This window comes from Rutilus rutilus (genome assembly GCF_951802725.1).
Source record: "Rutilus rutilus genome assembly, chromosome: 15".
NCBI lineage: Eukaryota > Metazoa > Chordata > Actinopteri > Cypriniformes > Leuciscidae > Rutilus > Rutilus rutilus.
The window spans coordinates 38,424,525-38,450,818 of record NC_140220.1 but is presented as its reverse complement, the minus strand read 5'-3'; the positions used below and the strand labels follow the sequence as shown (position 1 = coordinate 38,450,818).

The following is a 26,294-nucleotide window of genomic DNA, read 5'->3' as shown; positions in this document are numbered from 1 at the left end:
AAAAGAGCAACCATTCTTTGGTCCATGGGTAAGCACTTTCATGTAATATTGCCTATAAATGGTAAATGGACTGCATTTATATAGCGCTTTCAAAGACCAATGGCCACCAAAGCGCTTTACATTTTGCCTCACATTCACCCATTCATACACATAATATTGCCTATAAATCTATATGGGCAGTATGTAAGGGACAGTGTTGTCATCTGGTCATTATTGCAAAATAAACCCCAAATGGATGATCGATCAGGATCCCAACAAGTGATTTATAGTAGCACTGATGTCAGTTACCTGGATCATTAGTCTGACACTTTGTGGTTTTCCAGAAAGGGCTTAGATTATTCCAGGACTTTGCGTTAGTATTATTAGGACTTTTAAAGAGTTTTTACAAACTTACCTTACAAAAAAACATTTACAGGTTGTGTATATTGAAACAAAACAATGGCACTGAAGATATGTCAGAGCAAGCTGTTTTCAGTTTAGACAGTTCTGACAGACATTATAGTCTGGGACTACGTAAACCCTGTCCAGGAAAAGATATCTGCTGAATGTCACAAATGACCATCAGCATCAAATGTCACAAAGAGCTGTGTAATAACGTCCTGTAAGTTTTCTTTTATTGAATTAAAGCAAATGGTATTTTTAAACTGATTCTTAATTATGTATGTATTATGTTTGTTACAGGAGTGATGGACAGTCCTGTGCTGGCACGCTGCTGTCGCAGTTTGGTTGGTTGTCGACTATGTGTCGACATTATACTTCAGCAGGGTCAAGGATGTGTTAAATGTCGGTCTGCAATTACAGGGGAATCCCTGGTGGCTGTAGCTGGCCTCTCTGAAGTGCTAAATGTAATCAGGGCCATAGAAGAGCAGTTCACATCTGTTTAAGATTGCTGCTGTGGTAGTTTCAAATGTTCAGTTGCTACTAGAATAATATTTTCATTGTTTCATTAATATAACTCATAATTGTGTTCTCTTAATATTGAAGTGCATGTTTGAATGCCACCAGAAGAGTTATTTATTTATTTTTTTTATTATTTTTTTTTCAATTAATATAACTCTTAATATAGCATGCAGTTCATGCTACAGTATTTAAAGGAGTCATAACCTAGTATTACATTGGATACCTACTGCTGTATTATAGTCTTTCAGGCCCTTCTAAAAAAGAAAAGTGGAAAAAAAATAAACACAGACCTACTTTTACCCTTATTTCTGAAGGCATTATTGTCTCGCGAGATCAATGCGATGTTTTGGCTGTCGTGGACGCTCTATATGGCTCTGCACGCCAGTTGAAAGGGTTGTTGGTACAGCGTCATTAAAAATGAATTTCATCCACTGGTCCCTGATAGTTTCGTCCGATTTTGGGAGATAAAACACACTTACATGTTTTTTATGGCAATCAACCACAGAGCAAGTCCGGTGTGCACTCGGTTTCTCCAGCTTTCCCGACTGAACTGAATATGAGGGGGAGAGGGGAAGGGGGGGCTTCCTGCTGCGGTGTCCATATATGGTATATCCTACTACCTCATGACGTCAAGAGGGAGCTGAAATCAAAATCTCGTATTTGAGTGCGTGTGCACGCGCGCTGGTTTATTTACCCTGAAGTAAACAAACGCTTCACTTTTAAATATCGGCTTCCCGGCCAGTGTATAATCATTAGTCGATCATAACATACATTGATTCTCGTGGAAAAGTGAAAATTGCAGGTTATGACTCCTTTAAAAAAAATACATGACAAGATCAGTTTTGGAAGTCAAGGAAGTGGTACAAGATAAAGCAAGTTCTATGCACATCTTCTTGTAATGTTAATTAGTTCAGTCACACAGTCTTGGTAATACCTGTAATGCTCATTTACAGTGTAGTTGAATACATTTCCAAGGTCAAAATAAAGTGAATTAAACTCTGTCTCTGCCCTAATTTTGTCCTCTTCAGACTGAAATGGGTCAATGCCAAATGCTGATGGAGTGGTCAAACTGTTTCCCATTTCCTGTCTGTATAGCTCAGCAGCTTCTGAGGCCCTCGGCAGCAGTTGCTCTGAAATTCTTGCCTTGCAGCCATCTCTGGCCAGCAGATTGGGAATACCTTTGCCTATAAATAGAAACATTTGAATTGTAAGGAAAAAACAAATACTTTATTAAATACTGTAAGAACATCTTACCAGTCTTGCAGAGTTCAGGTCCTGGCTTGCTCTAACACCTACTGTAACTAATTTTCAAGTAATTCTGAAGACCTTCATTAGCTGGTTCTGGTTTAGGTTTAGAGGTTAGATTAGGGTTGGAGCTAAACTCTGCAGGAACTGGCCCTCCAGAACATTGTGTATATATTGGCAGTTAGATTAAAACACAATTTTAGAAATGATGTCAAAGCAATATCTCACATACCTAGAATATTATGGCTATTCCATGCCTGAACAAATCTCTGTACCCCAATCTGGCTGATCTCACATGTGAGATTGGATACACAGTATCTGGTCAACCCATCCTCCATATCCAAAGCCTCCTGGTCAATCATCTGAATAAGTGCAGTCTTGATTGGAAAATTGACCCGCTTATTGACTTCAGGCCATATTCTCTCTACGGTGTGGTTCTGTCGAGTAACTGTTGAGCACAACTCAAATTAAAGTATAAAGTACAAAATACACTTTCATGTTAGTTCTTTTCAACTTCTGATTTTTAAAATCAACAAACAAAGATAAATAAATGCTGTAGAAGTGTTCATTTTTAACTCATGTTAGCTAATGCATCCACTAATTTTTAAAGCGAACTTATTATGACACTTTTCACAAGATGTAAAATAAGTCTCTGATGTCCCCAGAGTGTGTATGTGAAGTTTTCGCTCAAAATACCCAACAGATCATTTTTTACAGCATGTTTAAATTGTCATTTTTTGGGGCTCAGAAAAACGCACTGTTTTAGTGTGTGCCCTTTAAATGCAAATTAACTGCTGCTGCACGGCCCAGGGGGCGGAGCCTCATGAGCTCGCGCTTCAGTCAGGACAATCTCATCTGATAATATCAGAACAGAAACTCTCAGTTGCGGTGTTCATTTCGACTCGGAGTCGGACAATAATGCCCACAGAGCCAGAGAATATATGCTGAATGGAGATAGAACAGGTATAGTTTAGTTTAATTATGGTTATAATTTACTTGTCATCTGCTTTTATCCACTATTAATACAAGCCTGCTGTAGCAGACCCTGTCCGAATGATGATCAAAATATACTGATGAGTTCAGTGAAGTTTATTGTACATCACACAAAAGATGAAGCGTTAGTTTTACTCTAGAAAATCCCAGTAAGAGCTGAATAAACACAGTATAAGATGTGCGTATTAAAGTCTTATCCATAAACTCTCTCTCTCTCTTCCTTTCATTATCAACAACATACACAGCGAAGTACACAAAACAACTAACAGTAAACAAATATAAACACACCTTTTCAGTGGGTGCTAAATAAACTGGTAAACCTTATATTCGTAAAACGACTCGATGAGCTGTGATAGTGCGCACTCTTACTTTCACTTCTGCCGTGATCAGTAACGTTAGTCCTGTCGCTCCGAGACTGTAAGCTGGATCACGAACAGTTGTACAGATCCATCCTCGAGTAACAACGAGAGTAAATGAAGACTGCTATGTTCATTCTTACAATCCAACAACAGCACACCTCAATCACTTAGGAGACATTCTTGTCTACAGCTGCTTCAGCGTCGAAACAATGGCGGACTCTGTGTCCCGCTCACTCAGGGCAGGTCTAGGCTCAAACTCCAGTGTCAATCAACCATCGTGGGCGGGGCTTGTGCAATTCTACGTCACATTGCACCGAATCTTAGAACAGCTCATTCTTAGACAGTGCTTATGATTTATGGAGATTGTAAAAAAAAAAACACTGGGTGGATTTTTATCATTCTAGGGTGGTTTTGCTCACACACTGCCAACACACATTTATGTTCAAACACCATGTAAAAGTGAATTTTGCATAATAGGTGCCCTTTAACAAATACAATATTATGGTTACCAATACCTTACTCAGAAACGTATAGGGTTGGTTATCGAGAACCGGTTCTAAAATGCCAAAAACCGGAGATTCGATAAGACGCGCGCATTTCGATTCCACTTATCGATTCCTTACTTTGGTGATGCTCGCGCGCGCGCAGTGAGCATTTGTTTACAGTTGTATTGATTTGCCAGGACCTGCCTGCCGCACATGCGTTGTACGTTATAGAGCGCAGCAGACGTTCGAAAGTTTGGTAAAGCTTTTCAAAAAAAGATGAAAATACAGCGAATTGTATCACATGCAAGAAAGACATTTCATGCAAGGGAGGAAGCACCTCCAATATGATGAAACATTTGCTTCAACACGGAGCCAATTTGAAGGAATGCAGTGCATTTGATTCGGTGCGATCTCTCAGCAGCAGTACCACAGGTTTCACCACACCAGATAAAGCTACTAGCAGCAGCAATAGCAGTCTCTTACACTCAGTACAAAACACAGATGAGCGGGCATTCGTCTTCAAATTAGAGCTGCATAATTCTGGATAAAATGAGAACCATTTTTGTTTAAAATTGTTCTTGTTGAGTTGTTTTGTTTAAAATAGAGATCATGAATAAATACATCAGACAATTAATACAAGTTGAGTCTATAATTCCTTAAAGTGTTTTATAACATTTTAAGGAGTGTTTTGTAAATTAAGACGCATTGTCACAGTTTTAATGGTAATAGCCTAAATGTGACAAGAATAAAAGGTAGAATTTTTACAAGTATTTGCTCTCTTTTTTCTCTCCAATAAATATTGGAATCGAAACCAATAATCGTTAAGAACCAGATTCGATAAGCAGAATCAGAATCGTTAAAATTGAAACGATACCCAACCCTAGAAACGTACATGTCATACAAATGATTATAAAGAATAATTAAATCTCACCTTAGTTGATGTTGTCTGGAGGTAAGGCAGTCGTTGCTGGTTATGCCTGTATTCTGACAAGATGTCTTGCATGAAGAGGGTTAGATAAAACTCTCTACCATGGTCCACTCTGACCTGATCCCACATCCCATGGGAAAGGACAGCATTTCTAGAAAAATAAAATATAATTAAACTTTGATGTTATTGAGTGTAGCAAAAATATGGTAAGATTAGAGTAGAAAATCTTAGACTTACTTGTACACCTCTTCATAAATTGTAAAATTGTTTTTTATTGGCATGGTAGAATGTCCAACAATTTTTTTGCTAAACCCATTAATGGCTATGACATGGGTCACATCAAACATGCACAGTTTTTCGTTCTGGTCCATATGCAGTTTGTGACCCACATACTCAGCATTATATGGGACCGGATTTAAATTGCGTGCACCCTGAAACAAAACAGATTTAATTAGGTTACATATAGAAAGTATTCAGCCCCCAGTTTTAGAAGCACTGGTGTAGAGAGACTATGTGGCGGTTTCCTGGACAGGGTTTAAGTCTAGTCCCAGACTAAAATGCATGTTTGAGCTGACATATCTTAAAATATATGATTTCCATTGTTTTGTCTCAAGATGCACACCAATAATGTTTTTTTGTAAGGTATGTTTGTAAAAAACTACTTAAAAGTCCTAATATATCTAAGGTCTAGTCCGGGCTTAATGGAAACCTTGTCCAGGGAACCAAGCCTATACCTATCCTGCACCCATGTCATTTTCAAATGGAGGTTTTATCTCTACTTTTGAAAGTTAAAGACTAAATAGACATTGATGCATGATTATGTAATGTTTAATAATTTAGATGCTAACACATGATAATTATTTTTAATGATAATTGCTTTTTACTATGGCACCCAAGTCTACCTGGCATCGAGCTTGATGGTAAGGTTCATGCATCTGTGACAATGTCCGGCCCACTCGAACCTCTGATGCACGAACTCCTTGTGCAGCAAGATAGCCCGTCATCATTTTACGACTGTAATATGGTCCAGTCTGTACACACAAAGAAGTAAAAATTAACCAATAATAGTCACTTAGATACAAGATGATTACATAAATGTAAAGCAATTCATTGCAAAACTCAATTTCACTTTTTCAAGTGGCAAATATATTTTCAGATGTTTAGGCATATTTATAATAAATCTTTAATAAATGTTTCATCTAGATATATCTTAATTGTGGTAATTGAAAATTAATGCAATGCAAGTAAAACCTTCATTAAGGTCTGTCCCTGTTAATTTTAATGGATTTTATTGGTTAATCAATTAATCATTTGGGCTTTACGTTTTAAACAGGATAACAGCACATAATGAATATGCAAACCTTTCATCAGTACTGCTGATGTATTTGGAAAAAAACTGAACCAAGTTTGAACCATAAACAACAGAGACCTTAATATGACAGAGGTTGCCAAACTAAAGTGCTCACTACATTCTAAAGAAGTGAACTATCAATTTTATTAGACTGTTTAAGCCAGTATTTTAACAGTACAGTAGTATACAGTTGATGACATTTCTTAAATATTACGTCATTTTGTTTCAGTTCTTACAGTATCAAGTACAGTAGTGTACTCACATAAAGGTATACAACTTGGTACAGTAGATGGTTGTACTATGTCTACACCGATCGCGTTGAAAAATCTTAACATTCCATCATTGAAAGTCAATGGGAGATTTTCCAAGTTTAGATCAGCAGTTTTAAGAAAAACCATCAGTTAGAAAAGATCAAGTCAGAGCAGTCTGAAGGTCTGCGCCGAGTTTGGTTGTAGCTTTAAAGCTCTAGGAAGAGATACAGTCAAACTTTTGGCTCAGAAGAAAAAGAAGAAGAATAATGTTTACCGGTAACATTATACAATATCAGTAAGTTGCTTTTTCAAGCCAAATTAATAACAGAGGGCATTCCTCCCAGAATGGCGGCGCCGCCCCAGCATTCAACGCAATGTGACGTAGGTTCACATTCTCTATTAATATACAATAACACATTTTATTTGAACAACTCTCTGTAGCAAGAGTTTTAAATATTTGTTCAAATAGTAGCGATAATAAAAAATCTCACCTCTACAACAGCTTGCGAAACCGCCAACTCCAGCTCGTCTTCGGAGAGGCATTTTCTTTTAAGGCCTTTTTCAGAGCGGAATTTCCGGACATTTCACTCTGAATTTCCCCTCTGCATACCAAGCTCTGATAAACGATATGAAATTTCCGTATCTGTGTGTCCATCTTCATACATGCTCTTTATAACGTCTTCATAAGCTAATAAACTCATGGTAACGACTCGAGCTACCGACTAAGTAGACTGCATTTAAATTACGCGGGTTACCTGCGGTTTACGTAGCAGCTACTCGATGCACTGCGCGCCCCCTTCGAATTTCCGGTAAAATCTCAATCGGTGTCTGGGCGGAGCTTACATGAATATTCACGAGTTTCCTGTTTTGGGTTAAAGCGCCACTGAAAATATTAGTGTAACTACTCTCTCCTATGATCACATAAAGTTATCTCGTCTGCGTTTCAGCGTTGAATGAAGTTAAGCTTCTTTTTTGATAGTCTAACTGTTGTTATCAATAGTTTGTACACAATGAATATAATTTAATGATTACAGCTACTGATTTGTTAGTGGCCTATCGTTTGTAAATGAGCCAACAGCCATCGTGTTTGTTTGTTTGTTTGTTTGTTTTTTTGTTTTAATTCTAATTTGCATTGATGGTCTTTTAGTAGGCTAATTTCATTTGATGACTTGTATCTGGTGGCATAATAAAGTTTTAGTTTTGTGATTATTTTTTGTCCTTCTCATTTCATAGCATGCATAACTTCAAGACATAAGGACATGTATTAATGCAAATAAATAAAAATATCATGATTTGTTGCACTTGTGTTTGCAGTGTAAGGTGTATTGAGCCAATTAGTATTAAGTGACTACATGTATTCAAATGCAATACCCAAACTATTGCAAAGCTGATTTTATTGCAACTCAATACTGCTACACTTGTCTGAAAAAACACATTATCCAGCTTTCTCTAGAAACTGAATGGCATATCACCACAATCTTTTCTTATAAAGACAGGGCGAATTATTATGCAGTCTCTGAGGGGTGCCCAAACTTTTTACAGAAAACACACAATGCTCTATGGTTAGAATCAAGGTGAGATTGTGCAATAGCAACCCTGCAGCACTTTCACAAGCTTTAGGTTCAATTCTACAAGCTTACCACAACATATGGAGATATGGAGATGTTGAATTGGTCAAGTTGTGAATTGAGCAAACCTACAGTACATTCACAAGGAAATGTTTTAGTTTTATTCTAAAGGCTTTTCATAACAATTAAATTTTTCACATTAATGGCAGTTATTTAATGGCTAAAATAATAGTCCATGTAGTAATTTGCACATTTACTGTAAACATCAAAGATAAAAGTAAATCATGAGAGTAGTTTAAATTTTAATAATATTACAAAAGAGCAACTGATTCTGTTTTGAAGTTTTATCCACAGAGAAGGAGAAGTAATAACATATATGACATAGGCCTATAATTAGCAAAAACACATTTATTTAAACAAACACATTAACACACTTAACCCACAAATCAAAGTTTGGTCAGCTCATGCAATCCCAGTACCAGCCTTTGAAACTGACACATTCAATCAAATATTCAAATAAAACATAATAAAATGACATTTACAACAAACCTGTATTATTAAATCAAAACAAAGTGAAAAATAAAACTGTCTCCTTTGTCTGGTGTACAGAGATATTTATTGGCTCAAGTCATCTTGTTTGGAAAAGAATCAAGGTTATATTACACATTATATTTGTTTATCACATGCTTCATCATGGCCCATTAAGATAATACAAATATTTAAAGTACATTAATATGTTTCCATGCTTGTGCCATTTAAATGTGGCTCACCCTGTGCCATCTGGAAGCTTTACAGCATGGCCACCAGTTTGAGAACCACTATTAGGCTAAAATCTGTGTTAACGGACTTTACAATTATATTACAAAATGGAGGTGTGAACTTAAAGATATTAAATTCGATATTTTATTAAGATATTACATAAGAATGGGGTTGCTCATGCCAATATCTTATATCTTCTTTATTGGATTATAGGCTATATTCTATGTTCCAAATATAATTGCGTTCTACTAATTCAGCTATAAACAATCAATTTTTGACTAAACCTAGTCTATTAATACCTGTTTGCGTGAACTTTAACTTTGAAAATTTTTAACTGGTGCCCCGCCTCTTATTTCTCAAACCTCTTACTTTATGCCGTTCTATGGTATCGTGCTGGGAAACAGAAAATAACATTGTGCTTTGCGAATTACCCATCGCTTGTTGGTAAATGGCGTGTGCCACAGTTTGCTTTGCCGATTGCTAGACGTGATTGGCAAACGGTTTGCCAGAATATACCCTGACCGAGACAGCGGCGCGCTCGCGCTTTCCACTTGTTTTTACACATCTGAGATGCGTTCCATTCGACAGGGTCCATACACAGTGTTCACTGCTCCCCTACTCCCACTTGTGCCTTTAAATTTCTGCTTGATGCAGATTGATTTGTTCCATGAAATGTTGTGTGTTTGGCATCTTGTTGTATGTGCAGGTTTACATAAGTAGTTGATATCAGACACCACCTGTTAAAAAATTATTGATTGACAGGTGCCACGCCCCTTTCGGTGACAGGTACCCGCCCCTTTTGGCATAGGATCAAAGGGATCAAAGAAGATGAGATGAGATCAAAGGAGATCAAAGGGGTTTTGAAGTCTTTTTGACAGCTAGTTTTGACCTATTGACCCTCCTAACCCTTGATCATGTAGTTATTGACAGCTAGTTTTGGGTTTTGAAGTCTTTTGATGCCTTTTGATATTGACAGAAAGTGTTTTAATAATTACATCATGGCTATGACAGCTAGTTTGAAACCTTTTGATATGGACAGAAGGTTTTGAAGACGCTGTGATTAAATAATTATGTCATCTAGTTTTAATTGTTTGATGCCTTTTGAACATGACAGTTAGTGTGTGTGTGTGTGTGTGTGTGTGTTTTTGAAGACACTGTTATAATAAAAGTCATGACAGCTAGTGTGTGTTTTTGAAGTTGGTATCACACACGATCCTCCCTACATATTAAGCGTGTGTGTGTGTGTATGTGCGTGGAGATCAGACATTAGAGGATATGTGACCATCTGTGTGTGTGTGTCACGGGATTCCCCTCTGACATCTGAAACGTGCTGTTCAGACACTGTGATTAAACAATGTCACAAAATTACAATCAGTTTATGAATGGGCTCACAAAAATGCGTTAAATATAAAATCACATATTGGTTCTCCATCCCCCTCCGTCTGCTCCTCCACATTCCAGAGCACAGTGATAGTGAGAAACAGAGATTTTATAAAAAAATGTATATTTCACACAAATAATATAATACAAATAATACACACACACACGCTTTGAGAGACTCATTGCAATTTTTGTGACTCCATTTTATTTAAACTTTTTTGGTGTGAGGTTTTAGTAAGAACTTTATTTATTGTATAATCATTTATATTCTTTTAAAATAACTGAATGGCTTTTCAACATTTGTGTGTGAGATAAACTTCCACAGTTTATCCTTATCAGTTTCACAGTACAGCCCGGATGCGCTCAGGAATATGTAGGGAGGATCGTGTGTGATACCAACTTCAAAAACACACACTAGCTGTCATGACTTTTATTATAACAGTGTCTTCAAAAACACACACACACACACACTAACTGTCATGTTCAAAAGGCATCAAACAATTAAAACTAGATGACATAATTATTTAATCACAGCGTCTTCAAAACCTTCTGTCCATATCAAAAGGTTTCAAACTAGCTGTCATAGCCATGATGTAATTATTAAAACACTTTCTGTCAATATCAAAAGGCATCAAAAGACTTCAAAACACAAAACTAGCTGTCAATAACTACATGATCAAGGGTTAGGAGGGTCAATAGGTCAAAACTAGCTGTCAAAAAGACTTCAAAACCCCTTTGATCTCATCTCATCTTCTTTGATCCCTTTGATCCTATGCCAAAAGGGGCGGGTACCTGTCGCCGGAAGGGGTGTGGCACCTGTCAATCAATCATTTTTTGACATGTGGTGTCTGATATCAACTACTTACAGACACATGAATAATAAACTGTTAAACTGCAAGTGGATTTCATTTAGTTATTGAATACAAATCAAACCAAGGGTGAGATCAACAAACCAATACAGTGCTAATATTTGAATGGGCCCAGGGCTACTTTGTACTGTAAAATTTGGGCCCCGACATGCAACCGGGCACTGGTTCTATTTTTTCACGCTGTTTCTCTGCACATTCATTGCGTTTCTTCTCCATCTCGCTGACTATTTTGACAGATACACACTGACACTGCTGCACGCTCGCTCACTCGTTTAAAGTTGTGATTGGGCCAGCCCAGTGTCAATCAAGAAAAGAACCAATGGGCCGCTGATCTGCATGTTTCATGGGCCGGTCTGTCAGGAAAAAAAAAACTAACACTGACTTTTTTTGACCAATGCATTACTCCGGCACAAACCCAGCGCCGCCAATTAAGCAAAACATAACAAAACAAATGGGCCGCCGATATACAAATTTTATGGGCCGTTCAATAATAATAATAATAATAATAAAAATTATGTATGAGTATGAGATGAGATGTATCGGCCCAAAAAGCACGTCGGCCCACCGGGAAAATGCACGGTTTGCCTGATGGCCAGTCCAGCCCTAATTCTGGAGATGTGACTGCTTAAAGGGATAGTTCACCCAAAAATGAAAATGCTGTCATCATTTACTCTTCCTCAAGTTGTTCCAAACCTCTATGACTTTCTTTCTTCTGCTGAACACAAAAGAAGATATTTTGAAGAAAGTCGGTAACCAAACGACTGATGGACCCCATTGACTTCCATAGTAGGAAAAAAAAAATACTATGGAAGTCAATGGGGACCAGCAACTGTTTAATTACCAACCTTCTTTAAAATTGGCGTCTTGTGAAAGGTAAGCTATTCAATCACAAACGAATATGCTACTTGTCCTCAGTGGTGGAATATAACGAAGTACAAATACTTATTTAAAAAAACAAAAAACAAAAAACAAAAAAAAACATTTTATGATCAGTTTTTCCACCTGCCAAAACAGGAATTGAAAAAAATCTCCATGTTCATTGTATGTTCACGCGGCGCTCGCATCCGTGTCGTGATCATCTATTGTCTGCTATATTTATTAAATCCAGGCAATTGGTTGATGAAATATTGCTTAAAATTAAGATACAATTTATTACAAAATGAAATTAACTTTAAAGAAAGGCTTTGTGATTTCTATTTCTATTTAGGCTAATGTTAACTTCAAATAGGGGTGTGTCGTGATTTCGGTTTTACAGCCCTAATTATTAGAATATAGACATTAAGAGAATAAATTGTAATGCAAGTATATTACTTAAAGTACATTTAAAATCAGGTACTTTTTACTTAAGTAGGGTTTTCATTGTGGTACTTTACCTTTACTAAAGTAAATATGTCTCTGGTTATTTGTACTTTTACTTAAGTACTGAGATTCAGTACTTCCACCATTGCTTGTCTTTAAAAAATTACAATTATTGTTAATTGGAAAATTAATATTTTTTTGGGTTTAAATAAATACATCCATGTGTCTATTTCTTTTAAATAGAACTCGAGGAGAAACGTGAAGATCTGTTGCCAGGCCACAGCATGTCGGCGGGCCCAGCTGCGAAGAGAGTTTGTTTGGTTTCAACAGTTGATTGTTTGTCAGACGTAGAGGACTCCAGCAATGACACTGTGCTGCCCGAGGACGAGGTCTCTGCATACATCGAGTTCAAGCCACCCAAGGGGGATCCTTTCGATGTTTTGTTGTGGTGGAAGGAGCAAGCGAAAACATTTCCCAACCTGGCAATGATTGTGAATGTTCTCTCCATCCCAGCATCGAGCGATGCGAGTGAGAGAGACTTTTCCACAGCTGGATTTGTAATTCAAGAATGGAGAACGCAACTTAAACCTGGGACTGTGGACGATATCCTTTTCCTGCACAGTAATCTTAAGGGAAAGTAAATGCATAGGCATAGGCCTATATAGGCTATTGTTTGTGAGCGACAGGCTCAGCAGGTTGTATTTTTTCTTGTTCTTTTTTTTTCTTTCACTAATAGGTCTTTGTGTATAGGCTATGTTATTAGGTTCCATAGCCTATTTAGGTGCCGATTGTGTACTTGAATGGCGCAGAGCAAAGCGCACTTTAGTTTAGCCTGTTTCATTAGGCTGTTGCGATGTTGAGAGGTGCGAGTCTGCGAGATAAAAAATAAAGCACTTTAATTGGAATGATTTTAGCGTGTGATTTATCGCGGGCAAGGGTCGGGTAACGGGCCAAATATTAACGGGTCTGGCGGGTGCGGATTGAATTTTGATATATTATCACAGGTGATGGGTCGGATCTGGTGCTGAACTTTGCGGGTACGGGTGGGGGCGGGTCTCCAAAAATGGACCCGTGCAGGACTCTGATGTAAGCTATGAGGCTATGTAGAACATGTAAACATTAAGGAAACGCTTAATACATAGCACAAAATATGGTAACACTTTATATTACGACCCGCATACAACTGCGTAAGTAAACCGAAATTACGGTGTACGTTTCTGTAATTATAGTGTACTTCCGTGTAGGTATAAGGGAACAATATGTTAAGTTTTGGGTAATAAAGGGGTAACAAGCAGATATACAACCTGCAAAGAACTTAGTAAGTAAACCGAAATTACGGTGTACGTTTCTGTAATTATAGTGTACTTCCGTGTAGGTATAAGGGAACAATATGTTAAGTTTTGGGTACTAAAGGGGTACAACCAGATATACAAGCAAATTATTTATAATGTAATTATTTTGAAACTAATAGGTACCTATTCTGTTAATATATTCCAGGCAAAAATTATACGTCTGTTGTATATAAAAGTTTTTATCACATTTCTGGCAAAATATTTTCTCGTGCAATGTAGTTACAGGGTAATTTTGACATCTGTGGGTTGTAAATTAAACTTTTTTTTTTCAATAACATGGGCAATGCTATTTATTGGCTTTTCTTACTAAACTACTTAACGTTAAGCCAAAAAAAAATTAGTTTCTGCTATGATTTTAATTTAGAACGTACCATGTAGTACTTAGTACTTACCTTATCACATTGTATTGCAATGACACTTAAATGTCAGGGCAAATATACTGTGTAATTAAAAGTTTTTTTTTTTTGTTTTTTTTTTTTTAATAAGAGTACCTTTCTCTGTAATTACTGTGCAAATAGTGTTGTTTCGTATTGTTACATAGTAAGTAGTGTTTGTTACCCGTTTCAACTGTGTATTTACAGGGTAAGTGTAACTCCTGCGGGCTGTAAATTAAAGTGGCGCTTGTTACCCCCTTTTTCTGTGTAGTTACAGGGTAAGTGCAGTAAATATAATACAATAAAGGTTCCCATTTAATTTCTGACTTTTATTTTACAAAAAAAATTCAAAACACTTTTTCATCTTAATAAAACATTGTCTTTTCTACAGTATACTCAAACAACAAAGTAACACATTATATCCCCCCATTATATATATTTTTTCGAAATCAGGTGTTTATAAAATTGTTTCAGATTACATTTTTATCATACTGTGCTTACATACAGCCATATATATATATATATATATATATATATATGTATATACATAAAAGTTTAATTTACAAACCACCGATGTCAAAATTACCCTGTAACTACATTGCACAAGAACATATTTTGCCAGAAATGTGATAATATACAACAGACGTACAATTTTTGCCTGGAATATATTAACAGAATAGGTACCTGTTAGTTTTAAAATAATTACATTATAAATAATTTGCTTGTATATCTGGTTGTACCCCTTTAGTACCCAAAACTTAACATATTGTTCCCTTATACCTACACGGAAGTACACTATAATTACAGAAACGTACACCGTAATTTCGGTTTACTTACTAAGTTCTTTGCAGGTTGTATATCTGCTTGTTACCCCTTTATTACCCAAAACTTAACATATTGTTCCCTTATACCTACACGGAAGTACACTATAATTACAGAAACGTACACCGGTTTACTTACGCAGTTGTTTGCGGATCGTAATATAAAGTGTTACCCAAAATATCTTACCTTGTCTGGCTTCCCGTGATGACAGATTGTACGAGTTGCCGATACCGAGTTACCAAGCTCCGTGTCATCTTCAACATCCCCTTCCTCCCCAGTTACAGACAACTCTATAGACAACCAAAGCAGGGAGCAGGTTTAGTTTATAAAGCTCATTCAAGGCACACTTTTCATAATAAGACCTGAGTCACCTTTATGAAACATCCCTCTTTTTTCTTTGGCCTAAAAAAACATGAGGCGATTTAGTTGTTGTTTAAAATCTTCAAATTCACAACAGGAAATAAAAGTGGTTGCGTGTTTGCTCCTCCTAATCATCCCCTGATGTAAGCTGCAGACTGCATACAGAGCATGTATTATTTTATCAGTGAGCAAACCTCCAGCTGAATGTTGGTTTGGCTTTTAAAAGTGTTGCACAAACAGAAAATTTTGTTGGTGAATAAAAGTCAAATCAAAATCTGATGTACAGGTATGGACTAAATAGTTGATGAGCACAGAAGTCAAAGTTACGTTACCTGCCTGAAAACGGCGTGCAGTTTCGTTTTAGCATCTCACATCACACTTTTAGTCACTTTAAGACCACTATGTCAGAAACATTGTGCCAAAAATATGAACAATAACGTCGCTGTCAATGGGCTTATCTGCTAATGTTAGCTACCGACCGTTTAAACTGTTAAAATGGTTTTAAAACAGTAACGTTAATACAGCGTCAACGTTTAGCTACTGTAAACAGCTAAGTTTACTAGCGGTAGCTTGCTACGCTCCTTTTTTTGGTCCCGATAATTTTTTTAAATTTTTAAATTTTATTTATCAGTTGGTCTACACTCCTCTGGTAACCCGCTATCGACATTTCATTCTGTAGCTTTTCAAAGACAGGTTTTGTCCATACTGCTCCATCCAATTTATTTAGAATTTCGGTGGAGGACCACAAAGCCAGCAAACAGTTCGTTTGCTCCACAGACCACGGTTGTTTTTGTTTTCCGTCCATGCCCAAAGCTAAAGTTAACAGCTGACCGGTGTTTTAAAAATGGCACCCAAAGTTTTTGTTTTCGAACGTAAACGATAATCCCGCCCCCAGCACCTGACGTAACCGGTTCTTATCTCTATACCAGCGCAAAGTTGGTGCTGAGTTGGAACCTGTTTTCTTGGCCCAGAGCCAGGTTTAATTGGGTGGAAAAGCAAAGAACCGATTTGAAACTAGGCTCTGGCTCCGAACCAGCACCAGCACTGCCTTGGTGGAAAAGGGGTATCAGAGGTTCAGATCTGGGCTTTGTGCAGTCAGAGCAGTTCTTCCACAGTAAACCAGTACTTTATAGACTTCAGAAGAAAAGGATCCTTTCCTCCACAAACTGCTGCTACTACACAGTTGTACTCTAAATCTCTAGATTTCATTGTAGTATGTTATTACTGTACTACTTTAATAAAATAGTCTAAATATTGTAAGACTGGAAAACTGGAAGAGAGGGCAACTCTGAGAAAACAAAGGAAATAACATTTCTCTCTTGTGATGTTAGCATCACCATTTGAGATGCAAGTCAGAATCATCCTAATCTAAATCTCTTTCCCTTGACCCCCCATTTCAACAGGGGTTCCTTCTCTCTCTCATGTTGAGATCACCTGAAATTCACCCAAAAATCTAGGCCTACATGGTTTAATGTGAATAATTATCATACAGTATTACATGTGTTTGGTATCATTTGAAATGTCTCAGGTTTATGTGAGGTTTAGCCTACATCTTTTACTCTTTATCTCTGAGCATTTTGATGTTATTGTATTAATTATGAAATTGGCATGATACATTTACCTGACATAATAAAATTGTAAACATTTGATTTTATTCTGACTTGCTCTGAAATTGTTTTCCCAGGTAGATTAAACGGATTCGTATGTTACCGCAAAATCTGCGTCAGATTAGTGACAACTAATATTTGGCACTAATTCAAGTGTACTTGGTTCGCAAAGAGAAGAAGTGAATTTCCATTTAGGACAGCAAATGCTGCTTGACCAATCTAAATATGGGTGTGTCTGACCTCTGTTTTAATTTAATGTTACTTTAAATAAGTGTATGTGGAAAACCACGGCATGGCCAATCCAAAGCTATTACAAGAGAAGTAATGTTAGTAGACTTATATCTGTAGTAGTGGCCATGCCTCTACTGAAGTAAACGTTACTTTAAATTCAAGTGTATGCAAAGCCATGGGGGTTGTACAAAAGTATCTTTGATTGTATAAGCGTGAATGTGACCATCTCAGGTATATAGCCAATTACCTCTGTTGACCGAAGCTGGCGAGCTTGTGATCGTGAGACCAGCATTAAACAGAAGGCGTAAGGACCTCTGAGCGACATTTTTTCCAAATATAAATGGGTAAATAGTTGAAAAGAATAATCAAATGTGCTGGTAAACTATTATATAAATGACCATTAGCCGATTGGCATTCTAACCTAAATTTGAGGTCATGATAAAATGGAGTCAGATAAGTTTAATTGGAACTAAATTACTTTGCCACACGGAAAAGACAGTAACGTGCAGAGACCTTCACCCGTTCTATCAGAAACTGCCATTGGACCAATTTAGACCGGCTTACAATATACAATATTATATATGATTTGTTCTTTATTTTTCCATATGCAGGTCTGAAGTCAGTTTCTCATTATGGAGAACAGAGAGAGCAGAGAGAAATCTTCATCTCCAGAACCCAGTTGTATGTCTATGAAGAGTGACACATCCATGGATTATCCTCCTAAATTCAGTGATGAAGCAGTGACCTCTGACCCCAGGTGAGGGTAAACATGTAGTGGGGGATTTAACCCCCTGGGGTCGGCGGTAACGCCGGCGATACCAGCTCGCTTTTTTTCTTATCAGTTCAAAAGAGATTCAAAAATACTCTGTTGACTTTGATTTTACAAACAAATTTCATACATCAATCGATCCTGTTAAGTGTGTATTATTTTTGTGTATACTCACAATAAAAACAAAGTGTTGTGCTTTTTGAAAAAATAAAGAAAAATAAAACATGATGCGAGTTCTGCCTACTCTGTGTCAGTGAAGTCAATTCTGAAACGCGTCCGAAAATGAACTGTAACTCAGCGAATACTCAGTCAAACAGGCATATAGACACACAGGCATGAAGCTTGAATTCTCTTCTTTTAAATTAAGTAATTTTTTATAAAAAACAAATCTTCACAGTTTGTGTAATATGTATGAAAAGAGAGAGATGTCAGTCGTTCTCATCTAAGCTCTTAATGTTTTAATGTGACCCCGCCCATGGAGAGCGCGTGCTATTCAAACGCAAATGATCTGAGGCAATCCATGCAAACCTGTGAACACCCACATCAGCTGGATAACACACACCGCAAGTTCACTTTCAGACTCATGTACTTTATGACGCTGTGAGGAATAATACTATCTTAATAATAATCCTGGAAAATAATAAAATCCTGGTCAGTTATATATTTGCTTTGTTCTAATCGCAATAGTGTCTGTACACGCAAAAAAACTGTTTCAAAATGAATCGCATTTTTGTGTGTGAATGAATGAACAGCTTTTACCGAACTCTATTGCTATACTGAGATGAGTAAAAATCGACTAGACAAATCTGAGAGATCTGTAAAATACTGCCACATCAAATAAGCTTATAATGTTGCCAATTTCTGTTCATATATATATATATATATATATATATATATATATATATATATATATATATATATATATATATATTATGTGTTAAAAAGTAAGTCATCAACTAAGATTAGAGCTGGGTATCGATTCAGATGTTACAATTCGATTCAATTTCGATTCGCAAGCTCTCAATTCGATTCGATTTCGATTCTCGATTCGATTTTCAATTTCGATTCTCGATTCGATTTTCAATTTCGATTCTCGATTCGATTTTTCGATTTCGATTCTAAATTAGATTTCGATTCGACTCAATGAATATTAAATACAAATCCTATATTTATTAAAAAAAAAGAAAAAGAAAAGAAAAAAAGTGAACATAAGTTTTCAAGTGTTTAATTAATAAAAAGAAATTAAGAGCTACAAACCTGTATATTAAACTTTTTATTTTAGGTACACTTGGGTACATTAAAACAGAACCCAACTCTATATTTCAAATGCATACAATGAATAGAATGGATTTTGATGCAAGATGAAAAATGAATGCTGAAAATTGGACAAGTCAGAACAGTCGCATGTCTTGATCAAACAGGGCCCGGTTTCCCAAAGCGTTCTTATCTCTAAGTAGTTCTTAACCTATTCCTTAACCTCTCTCTTAACCTTATGGGACGGTTCCCGAAACGTTCGTACGCTAAGTATATCTTTTGTAAGTCACACTTTCGTAAGGTTGGTCTAGACCATTCGTAGCTCTCTCTTAGCGTTGTTGCAGGTCTAAATGAATATAATTCTGAAGTTTTAATACACCCAGACAGTATTACATTAGGCTAATTCAAGTGTTTTCATGCAAAGAATAAAATTGTCATTACACTGATTGTTGTTAGATTTTTAATTATATTATTATACAATATTATTAATTGAATTAAAACGCTCTTTTAAAGGCCAGTGAAAGCATAGGCTACTGTCAGTTAAGTCCTATTCGGACGCTAATATTGTTTCTCATGGGCTCGTCCGGTATTTTAAACATTTACAGGGGTAAGTCGGTGATTTTAGTGCCGTCCGAATCCATAATATCAGTGGCCAAATTAATTTTGGCCCTGGCCAAATTAGTACCTTCTGTTTTTTGACAAACAGGTCGTGTGGTAATTTAATTGCCGTCTGAATCCACATCTCCGAGTTTACAAGAGATTCAAAATTCATGGTTTAAATCCTTTTTGATCACTGCCGAGCACCGTACGCAAGATGTAAACTTTTATTACTGAAATTCTGGAAAGTATTTACACAAGAACAATATTTCATCGCAGCTCCACCTCAGCGAACAAAAATGGGAAAGAAAAGGCAGCACGTAAATTTTTGAAAAGGTTATTGTGGCAGCAATAGGCTATATGTTACAATTTTAAAATATGTAGGCTACGCTTTTATAGGCTATTATAGTTTGAATTATTTTTTATAATATCCAATAATCATAATAAATTGAAATTTCAACTATTTCTGAAGTGCTTCTTTTATAAAGATGACCGCTTTTTCACATAAACAGCCCCTGCACGAGAGAATAATTGATTCTCGAGCCATCGATTTCAAACAATTCAGCACCATTGGCACGGACAGCGCCTGGTCACGTCCCACGTAAGAAGGTATATCTTAAGCGGCTTCCTAAGGTATAGTTCGGGGAACACACTTAGGAAAATAAACAAATTTGGTAAGATATATCTTTCGAGTCTTCTTAGCAGGCTAAGAGTGAGCGTTATCGGGAAACCGGGCCCTGGTTAACAATCCTCACATAAACCCACGTATAAAAACGTTGCATATAATTTTTATCTGTGCCCTTCCTGTCTAACAGCTAGGCCATATACACAAATTGAATAAAATTATCAAACAGTCTGTGCTGCATTAATTATAAATTATATATAGACTAATCAAAGTTACAAAAGTTCTTTAGTCAAGAGCAGTGAGTGTTTTTCTCTGTTCCCTTTGTTCTTTGATTAACTTAAACGACAGAGATAATTAGTGGCTACAGTGTACTGTCCCTTTAAGACCAGCCGCTGTTGACAGAGACGCGGAACTCACGCGCCTCATTCTGTCACGAGTCACAACTCTTCACGTTCGTCATAAGACTGCTCTTATGTTATGAAAATACTCAACAAAAAGACATTTTGGCATAATTGTGTGTGTTGATTGTTCGTTCAAGCGCGAAAGATAACTCTATTCTGGGCTGTCTTGTGCACACGCACGATATCATCGCAAGTTTTTCTGTGTCACAGTCACAACAGCATTTTGGCAGAATTTTGGTCATATAGCCTAATTGCTTATAGGCTTGTCATAGCGATTGCGATATGATTAAACGTGCAGCACTAATTGAGGTTATTTTATGATTTAGATAAAGCTACCATAAAATCTACAGCATTAGCTATAAAATTGAGTTTGCAAGCCTATGTGCAGTGGAGGAAAACTAATACATAAAGATGGGAAAAAAATATATTCTTGGCGCTTGAGAATAGATTTTGAATCGACCACATTTAAAAAAAACGATTAATCGAAAAATAGATCTTTTTGCCCAGCCCTAACTAAGATGTTATAGTGTTTGTTAATATGATAAAATGTATACTTTAGTTTTTTACAAAGAAAGATTACACTGGAAAATTGTTGTTGTTAAAATTGTAATTGTTGTTTTAATTGTATAACCTTTTTAATAAAATAGCAAAAAAAATAAATATATATATACAGGCCGTGCAGAATTATTAGGCACGTTGATTTTCTGATCATATTTTATTCCCAGGAACATTTTGCCAATTCCAAACCATATTAATCTTAATAACTACTATTAATTTTGTATTTAATCATGTATAAGTGATATATAATTGTTCATGAAGGCTGGAAATTAAAAATGCCTTATTTTCAGGTGTGCAGAATTATTAGGCAAGTTTTCTTTTTCAGATAAAATAAGCCAAAAAAGAGATTTAACTAAGACTGAAAAGTCAAAAATGATTAAAGGATCAAATTAAAATGATTAACAGGATCGATTGATGTATGAAACTTGTATGCAACATCAAAGTCAACAGAGTATTTTGAGTCTCTTTTGCACTGATAAGAAAAAAGCGAGCCTATCACACTGGCGCGATAGTCGACCCCAGGGGGTTAAATGTATTTTTCTGTATAATTAATGTCATACAAGATTGACATATATATTATTTTACTATATGGTTTATATCTAGATTTTATTTATACATTTAAATCCTTTATATCATTTTTTTAATCTGTTTGTTGTTGTTGTTGTTTCAGCAGAATAAATAGAGACCGATCTGCCTCAGTCTTCAGTCTTCATAAACTACAGAGAGTCAAAGACCGACACAAAGCCAGCATGAAGAACAAGTATGAGAGATTATTTGAGGGACTGAAACTCCAAGAGAATGAAACCCTCCTGAACAGGATCTACACACAGCTCTACATCATAGAGGGAGAGAGAGGAGGAGTGAATGAAGAACATGAGGTTTTACAGATGGAGAAAACAGCCAGAACACGACACTCACAAGACACTCCAATTTACTGCAATGACATCTTTAAAGCCTCTCCTGAACCAGGACGCCAGGAGAAAGAGCAGATCAAGACTGTTCTCACTAAAGGCATCGCTGGAATCGGGAAAACCGTCTCTGTGCAGAAGTTCATTCTAGACTGGGCCGAGGGAAAAGCCAATCAGGATGTAGATTTCATGTTTGTGCTTCCATTTCGAGAGCTGAACTTGATCCGAGATCATCAGTACAGTCTTCACAGACTTCTGCTGGACTTTCATCCTGAACTTCAAGATCTGGACTCAAAGATTTATGAGGAGTGTAAAGTTGTGTTCATATTTGATGGTCTGGATGAAAGCAGAATCACACTGATGTTTTCAGACGCTCAGGAAGTTTCTGATGTGACTGAGACTTCATCAGTGGGTGTGTTGATGTCAAAGCTCATGAAAGGAGATCTGCTTCCCTCGGCTCTCATCTGGATCACCTCCAGACCAGCAGCAGCCAATCAGATCCCCTCCAAATACATCCACCGTCTGACAGAGATTCAGGGATTCAATGAGCCTCAGAGAGAGGAATATTTCAGGAAGAGAATCAGTGACAAGCATCAAGCCAGCAGAATCATCTCACACATCAGAAGAGCAAGAAGCCTCCACATAATGTGCCGCATACCCGTCTTCTGCTGGATCTCCTCCACTGTGCTTCAGAAGCTCCTGGAAGATCTGAGTGCAGAAATCCCTAAAACTCTGACTGAAATGTACATCCACTTCCTGCTGATTCAGATCAACATGAGGAATCAGAAGTATGAAGAGAGAGATCCAGAGAAACTCCTGCAGTCCAAAAGAGAAGTGATTGTGAAACTTGCTGAAGTGGCTTTCCATCAGCTGATGAAGGGCAATGTGATGTTCTATGAGGAGGACCTGATTGAGAGCGGCATAGACGTCACTGACGCCTCAGTGTATTCTGGGATTTGCACTGAGATCTTTAAGGAGGAATCTGTGATTCATCAGAGGAAAGTCTACAGCTTCATTCATCTGAGCGTCCAGGAGTTTCTCGCTGCTTTCTATCAGTTTTACTCACATGTGATCGAGAACAAGGAACAACTGCATGAATTCAGATTTTCCATATTTGACCCTCTGTATGATCTACTAACATCAGCAGTAGATAAAGCCCTTGAGAGTAAGAATGGACGGCTGGATCTGTTCCTGCGGTTCCTGCTGGGCATCTCACTGGAGTCCAATCAGAGACTCTTACAGGATCTACTGACACACACAGAGAACAGCTCAGAGGACATCAGGAGAATCACACAGTACATTAAACAGATGATCAAAGATGATGATGATGATGATTTTAAGAAGGTGATTCATCTCTCATCTGATCAATCCATCAATCTGTTCCTCTGTCTGCTGGAAGTGAAAGATCAGACTCTGTCCAGAGAGATTCAGGAGTTTGTGAAATCAGACAAACACTCAGAGGAGAAACTCTCTCCGTCTCACTGCTCTACAATCTCCTACATGCTTCAGATCTCAGAGGAGGCGCTGGATGAGCTGAACCCCATGAAATACAACACATCAGCTGAGGGTATAAGAAGACTGGTACCAGCTGTGATCAACTGCAGAAAAGCTCTGTGAGTGTTTAATCATTAATAGCTAAAGAATCCTTTTTAATAATGCACCTTACATCTTTAAAGGGGTCATAACTAGGGTTGCCACCCGTCCCGTAGAATTCGCAATCGTCTCGTATTTAAAGGTAAAATGATGCTGTAAACACCAGCTCAAATGAGGGGAAGGGACAATTATTGATTATTAATTATCAATTATTAATTATTAATAATCAATAACCAATAATACTGGTTATGACTTACACACTTTAAATCACCCAAAAAGGGAATACAAAGCCCATATAGATGTATATCTGTGACGCAGAGGCAGAGACGGTCGGATCCATTTGCAGATATTTATTAAAGATAATATCAAACTCAAAAGATGTCAGGGGCAATCCAGAATCGTAGTCAAACAAGCAGTAGTCAGAGGCAGGCAGCAAAGGTTCACAAACGAGTACAGAGTCCAAGTTCAAATACACGAGATCAAGTCAAAATACTGAGTAGCAAGAGATACAAACTGAAACAGAGGTTAGGTAAAACAAGACTTCACAAAATGAGAACAGAGATCACTAAGGCTTAAATAAGGAACTCAAAAACCGGTAATCAAACACAACTGAAACATAATGAGTCCATGGTGAAACATAATACAGGGAGAGAGTGCCCTCCAGTGGCTCACGCGGGCACTCCACATGACAATATCTATATATAAATAATTAACCACAACGAATTACAATTAATTATGAATATACAGATGGGCTATATATCAAATGTGTGAATGCCCACAAAATTGTCTACGCTAAACGAACCATGCGATTTTCTTATCAACTCTCAAGGAGGTCTATTCCTCTGGCCACAAGGAATAACTCTCTTGTTTAAGAGATTATTAACCTGCAAGCTGATCACACTTTGTAAAGCTCGTAGCTAAGATCATACACATTTAAAAGGCTTTTGTTTCGTGAGCAGCAAACCGAGACAATCAAGCGTATAATGGAGTTTTAATAAATGAAATTATAAATGTACAACTGCATCTAACAAAGAATACATATATGATAATAACGAAAGTACATAAAGAAGGAAAACAGATCACAGCATTGCAAACAAATAACAGACAATGAACCTTGGAGAACCAGCAAAGGAACCACAATCACCTTAACAGAGGCAGATAACATTCACAAATTTAAATCTTGGTGAAAGAATACTTGCATGGCTCTTTGCAGCTGAACATGCGCGTGTCCTTTTCAGTGCGTGTCCTTTTAGCTGGAAATGTTCTTGCGATTCTTCCGGAGCTCGCGCAGTTGTGGGAAGTTCAAATGATTTACTTAAGAGTTGCTAGAAACTTGGTTTAAAGTTTGTTTCACTCGTAGGTGTAACTGGATGAACACGAGACTAAATCAAGCAAGAAGTCGGAGATACGACTAATACAAAAAGCGAAGTAAAACCCAAAACAAAACAGAGAGAAGACGAGACTCTAATGAATTAAACTGCAATTAACCTTTTAAAAAAGTTTGAAGTTTTAAATAGCCTACATTACTTACAGTTTGCGTTGTCGTTGTGTAGCCCAGAATAGTCCACACGGCCTTATTTTGTACAAAAGTTTTCTGGCAAACCCAGCCTCATACTGCGATTGTTCTCAACTGTCACTTATCCTTGAAATGTGGAGAACACACGCTTAAATTAACACTGCCGTGACTGGGACGTCCACGAAAAATAAACTGCATCCATCTTGACGTCTGGATCTTTCAGCAGCGTATATTATCCAAACATGTTGTTTGTCCACAGCCAGGAACAGCACATCTGCGTGTCGTGACATCACAATCTTCTTGTAAAAACAGACCCACTTGCTGCACGTCGACTGAACACATGTGAAGCGCGTGACAAATGCGATGATGAAATGAGGCGGCGTAGTTATCTTGCGCTTGAAGCGTAGTTGTCTACGCTGGAGGCGGTCATATGCAAACGACTGCTACGTCACTTCGTACCGTGACGTCACTTCATACCATGGATCCAGAACGAGCTGTATTTAGAGCTTGATTAAATAAATGCTTCGTTTATAATGGGGAGGACGTCTTAAGCTATGAAACTTGCAGGACGTTTTAATGGTCCAAAGACCTCTTATATACCAAAAGATCAAGGCAAATTTGGTTTCTCATGTCATGACCCCTTTAAAGTGTGAAACTAACACACTTCTAGGCGTATGCAAACCAGTAAGAACCATTTTCCTTTGGTGGGAACGGTTTTATGACCCATTGTTCGGGCAGACCTCTGAATCATGTAATCTGATTGGATGTTTAACACATGAATCTTTTAGATGCTTATAATCCTAATGCGTCATGAAGTTAACAAAATTTGATGTGAATTAACAAATGGGGAATGGAAATGGATTTTATAGAGCCTAAAACACAGTACACATGTGATTTGTCTAACCCTAGTATGTCAACGGGTCTAAAACATTAGTCCAAA

General features: G+C 37.2%; 2 protein-coding genes across 2 annotated transcripts; one reads left to right on the top strand and one right to left on the bottom strand.

The window, feature by feature from the left end:
* Nucleotides 1-710: 710 nt before the first annotated feature.
* On the bottom strand, nucleotides 711-25,611 carry LOC311304859 (uncharacterized protein). The gene is made up of 8 exons (XM_084432204.1): nucleotides 25,370-25,611; nucleotides 15,122-15,225; nucleotides 7,004-7,128; nucleotides 5,813-5,941; nucleotides 5,148-5,341; nucleotides 4,914-5,061; nucleotides 2,378-2,593; nucleotides 711-2,084 (listed from the first exon to the last, which is right to left on the bottom strand). The coding sequence occupies exons 4-7, from the start codon at nucleotides 5,915-5,917 to the stop codon at nucleotides 2,570-2,572; spliced, it is 471 nt and encodes a 156-aa protein (XP_084288330.1). The 5' UTR covers nucleotides 5,918-5,941; nucleotides 7,004-7,128; nucleotides 15,122-15,225; nucleotides 25,370-25,611; the 3' UTR covers nucleotides 711-2,084; nucleotides 2,378-2,569.
* Nucleotides 22,060-23,862, top strand: LOC311304851 (NLR family CARD domain-containing protein 3; the record flags this gene model as incomplete). Its single annotated transcript, XM_084432195.1, has 1 exon — nucleotides 22,060-23,862. The coding sequence occupies exon 1, from the start codon at nucleotides 22,087-22,089 to the stop codon at nucleotides 23,860-23,862; it is 1,776 nt and encodes a 591-aa protein (XP_084288321.1). The 5' UTR covers nucleotides 22,060-22,086.
* Nucleotides 25,612-26,294: the final 683 nt, after the last annotated feature.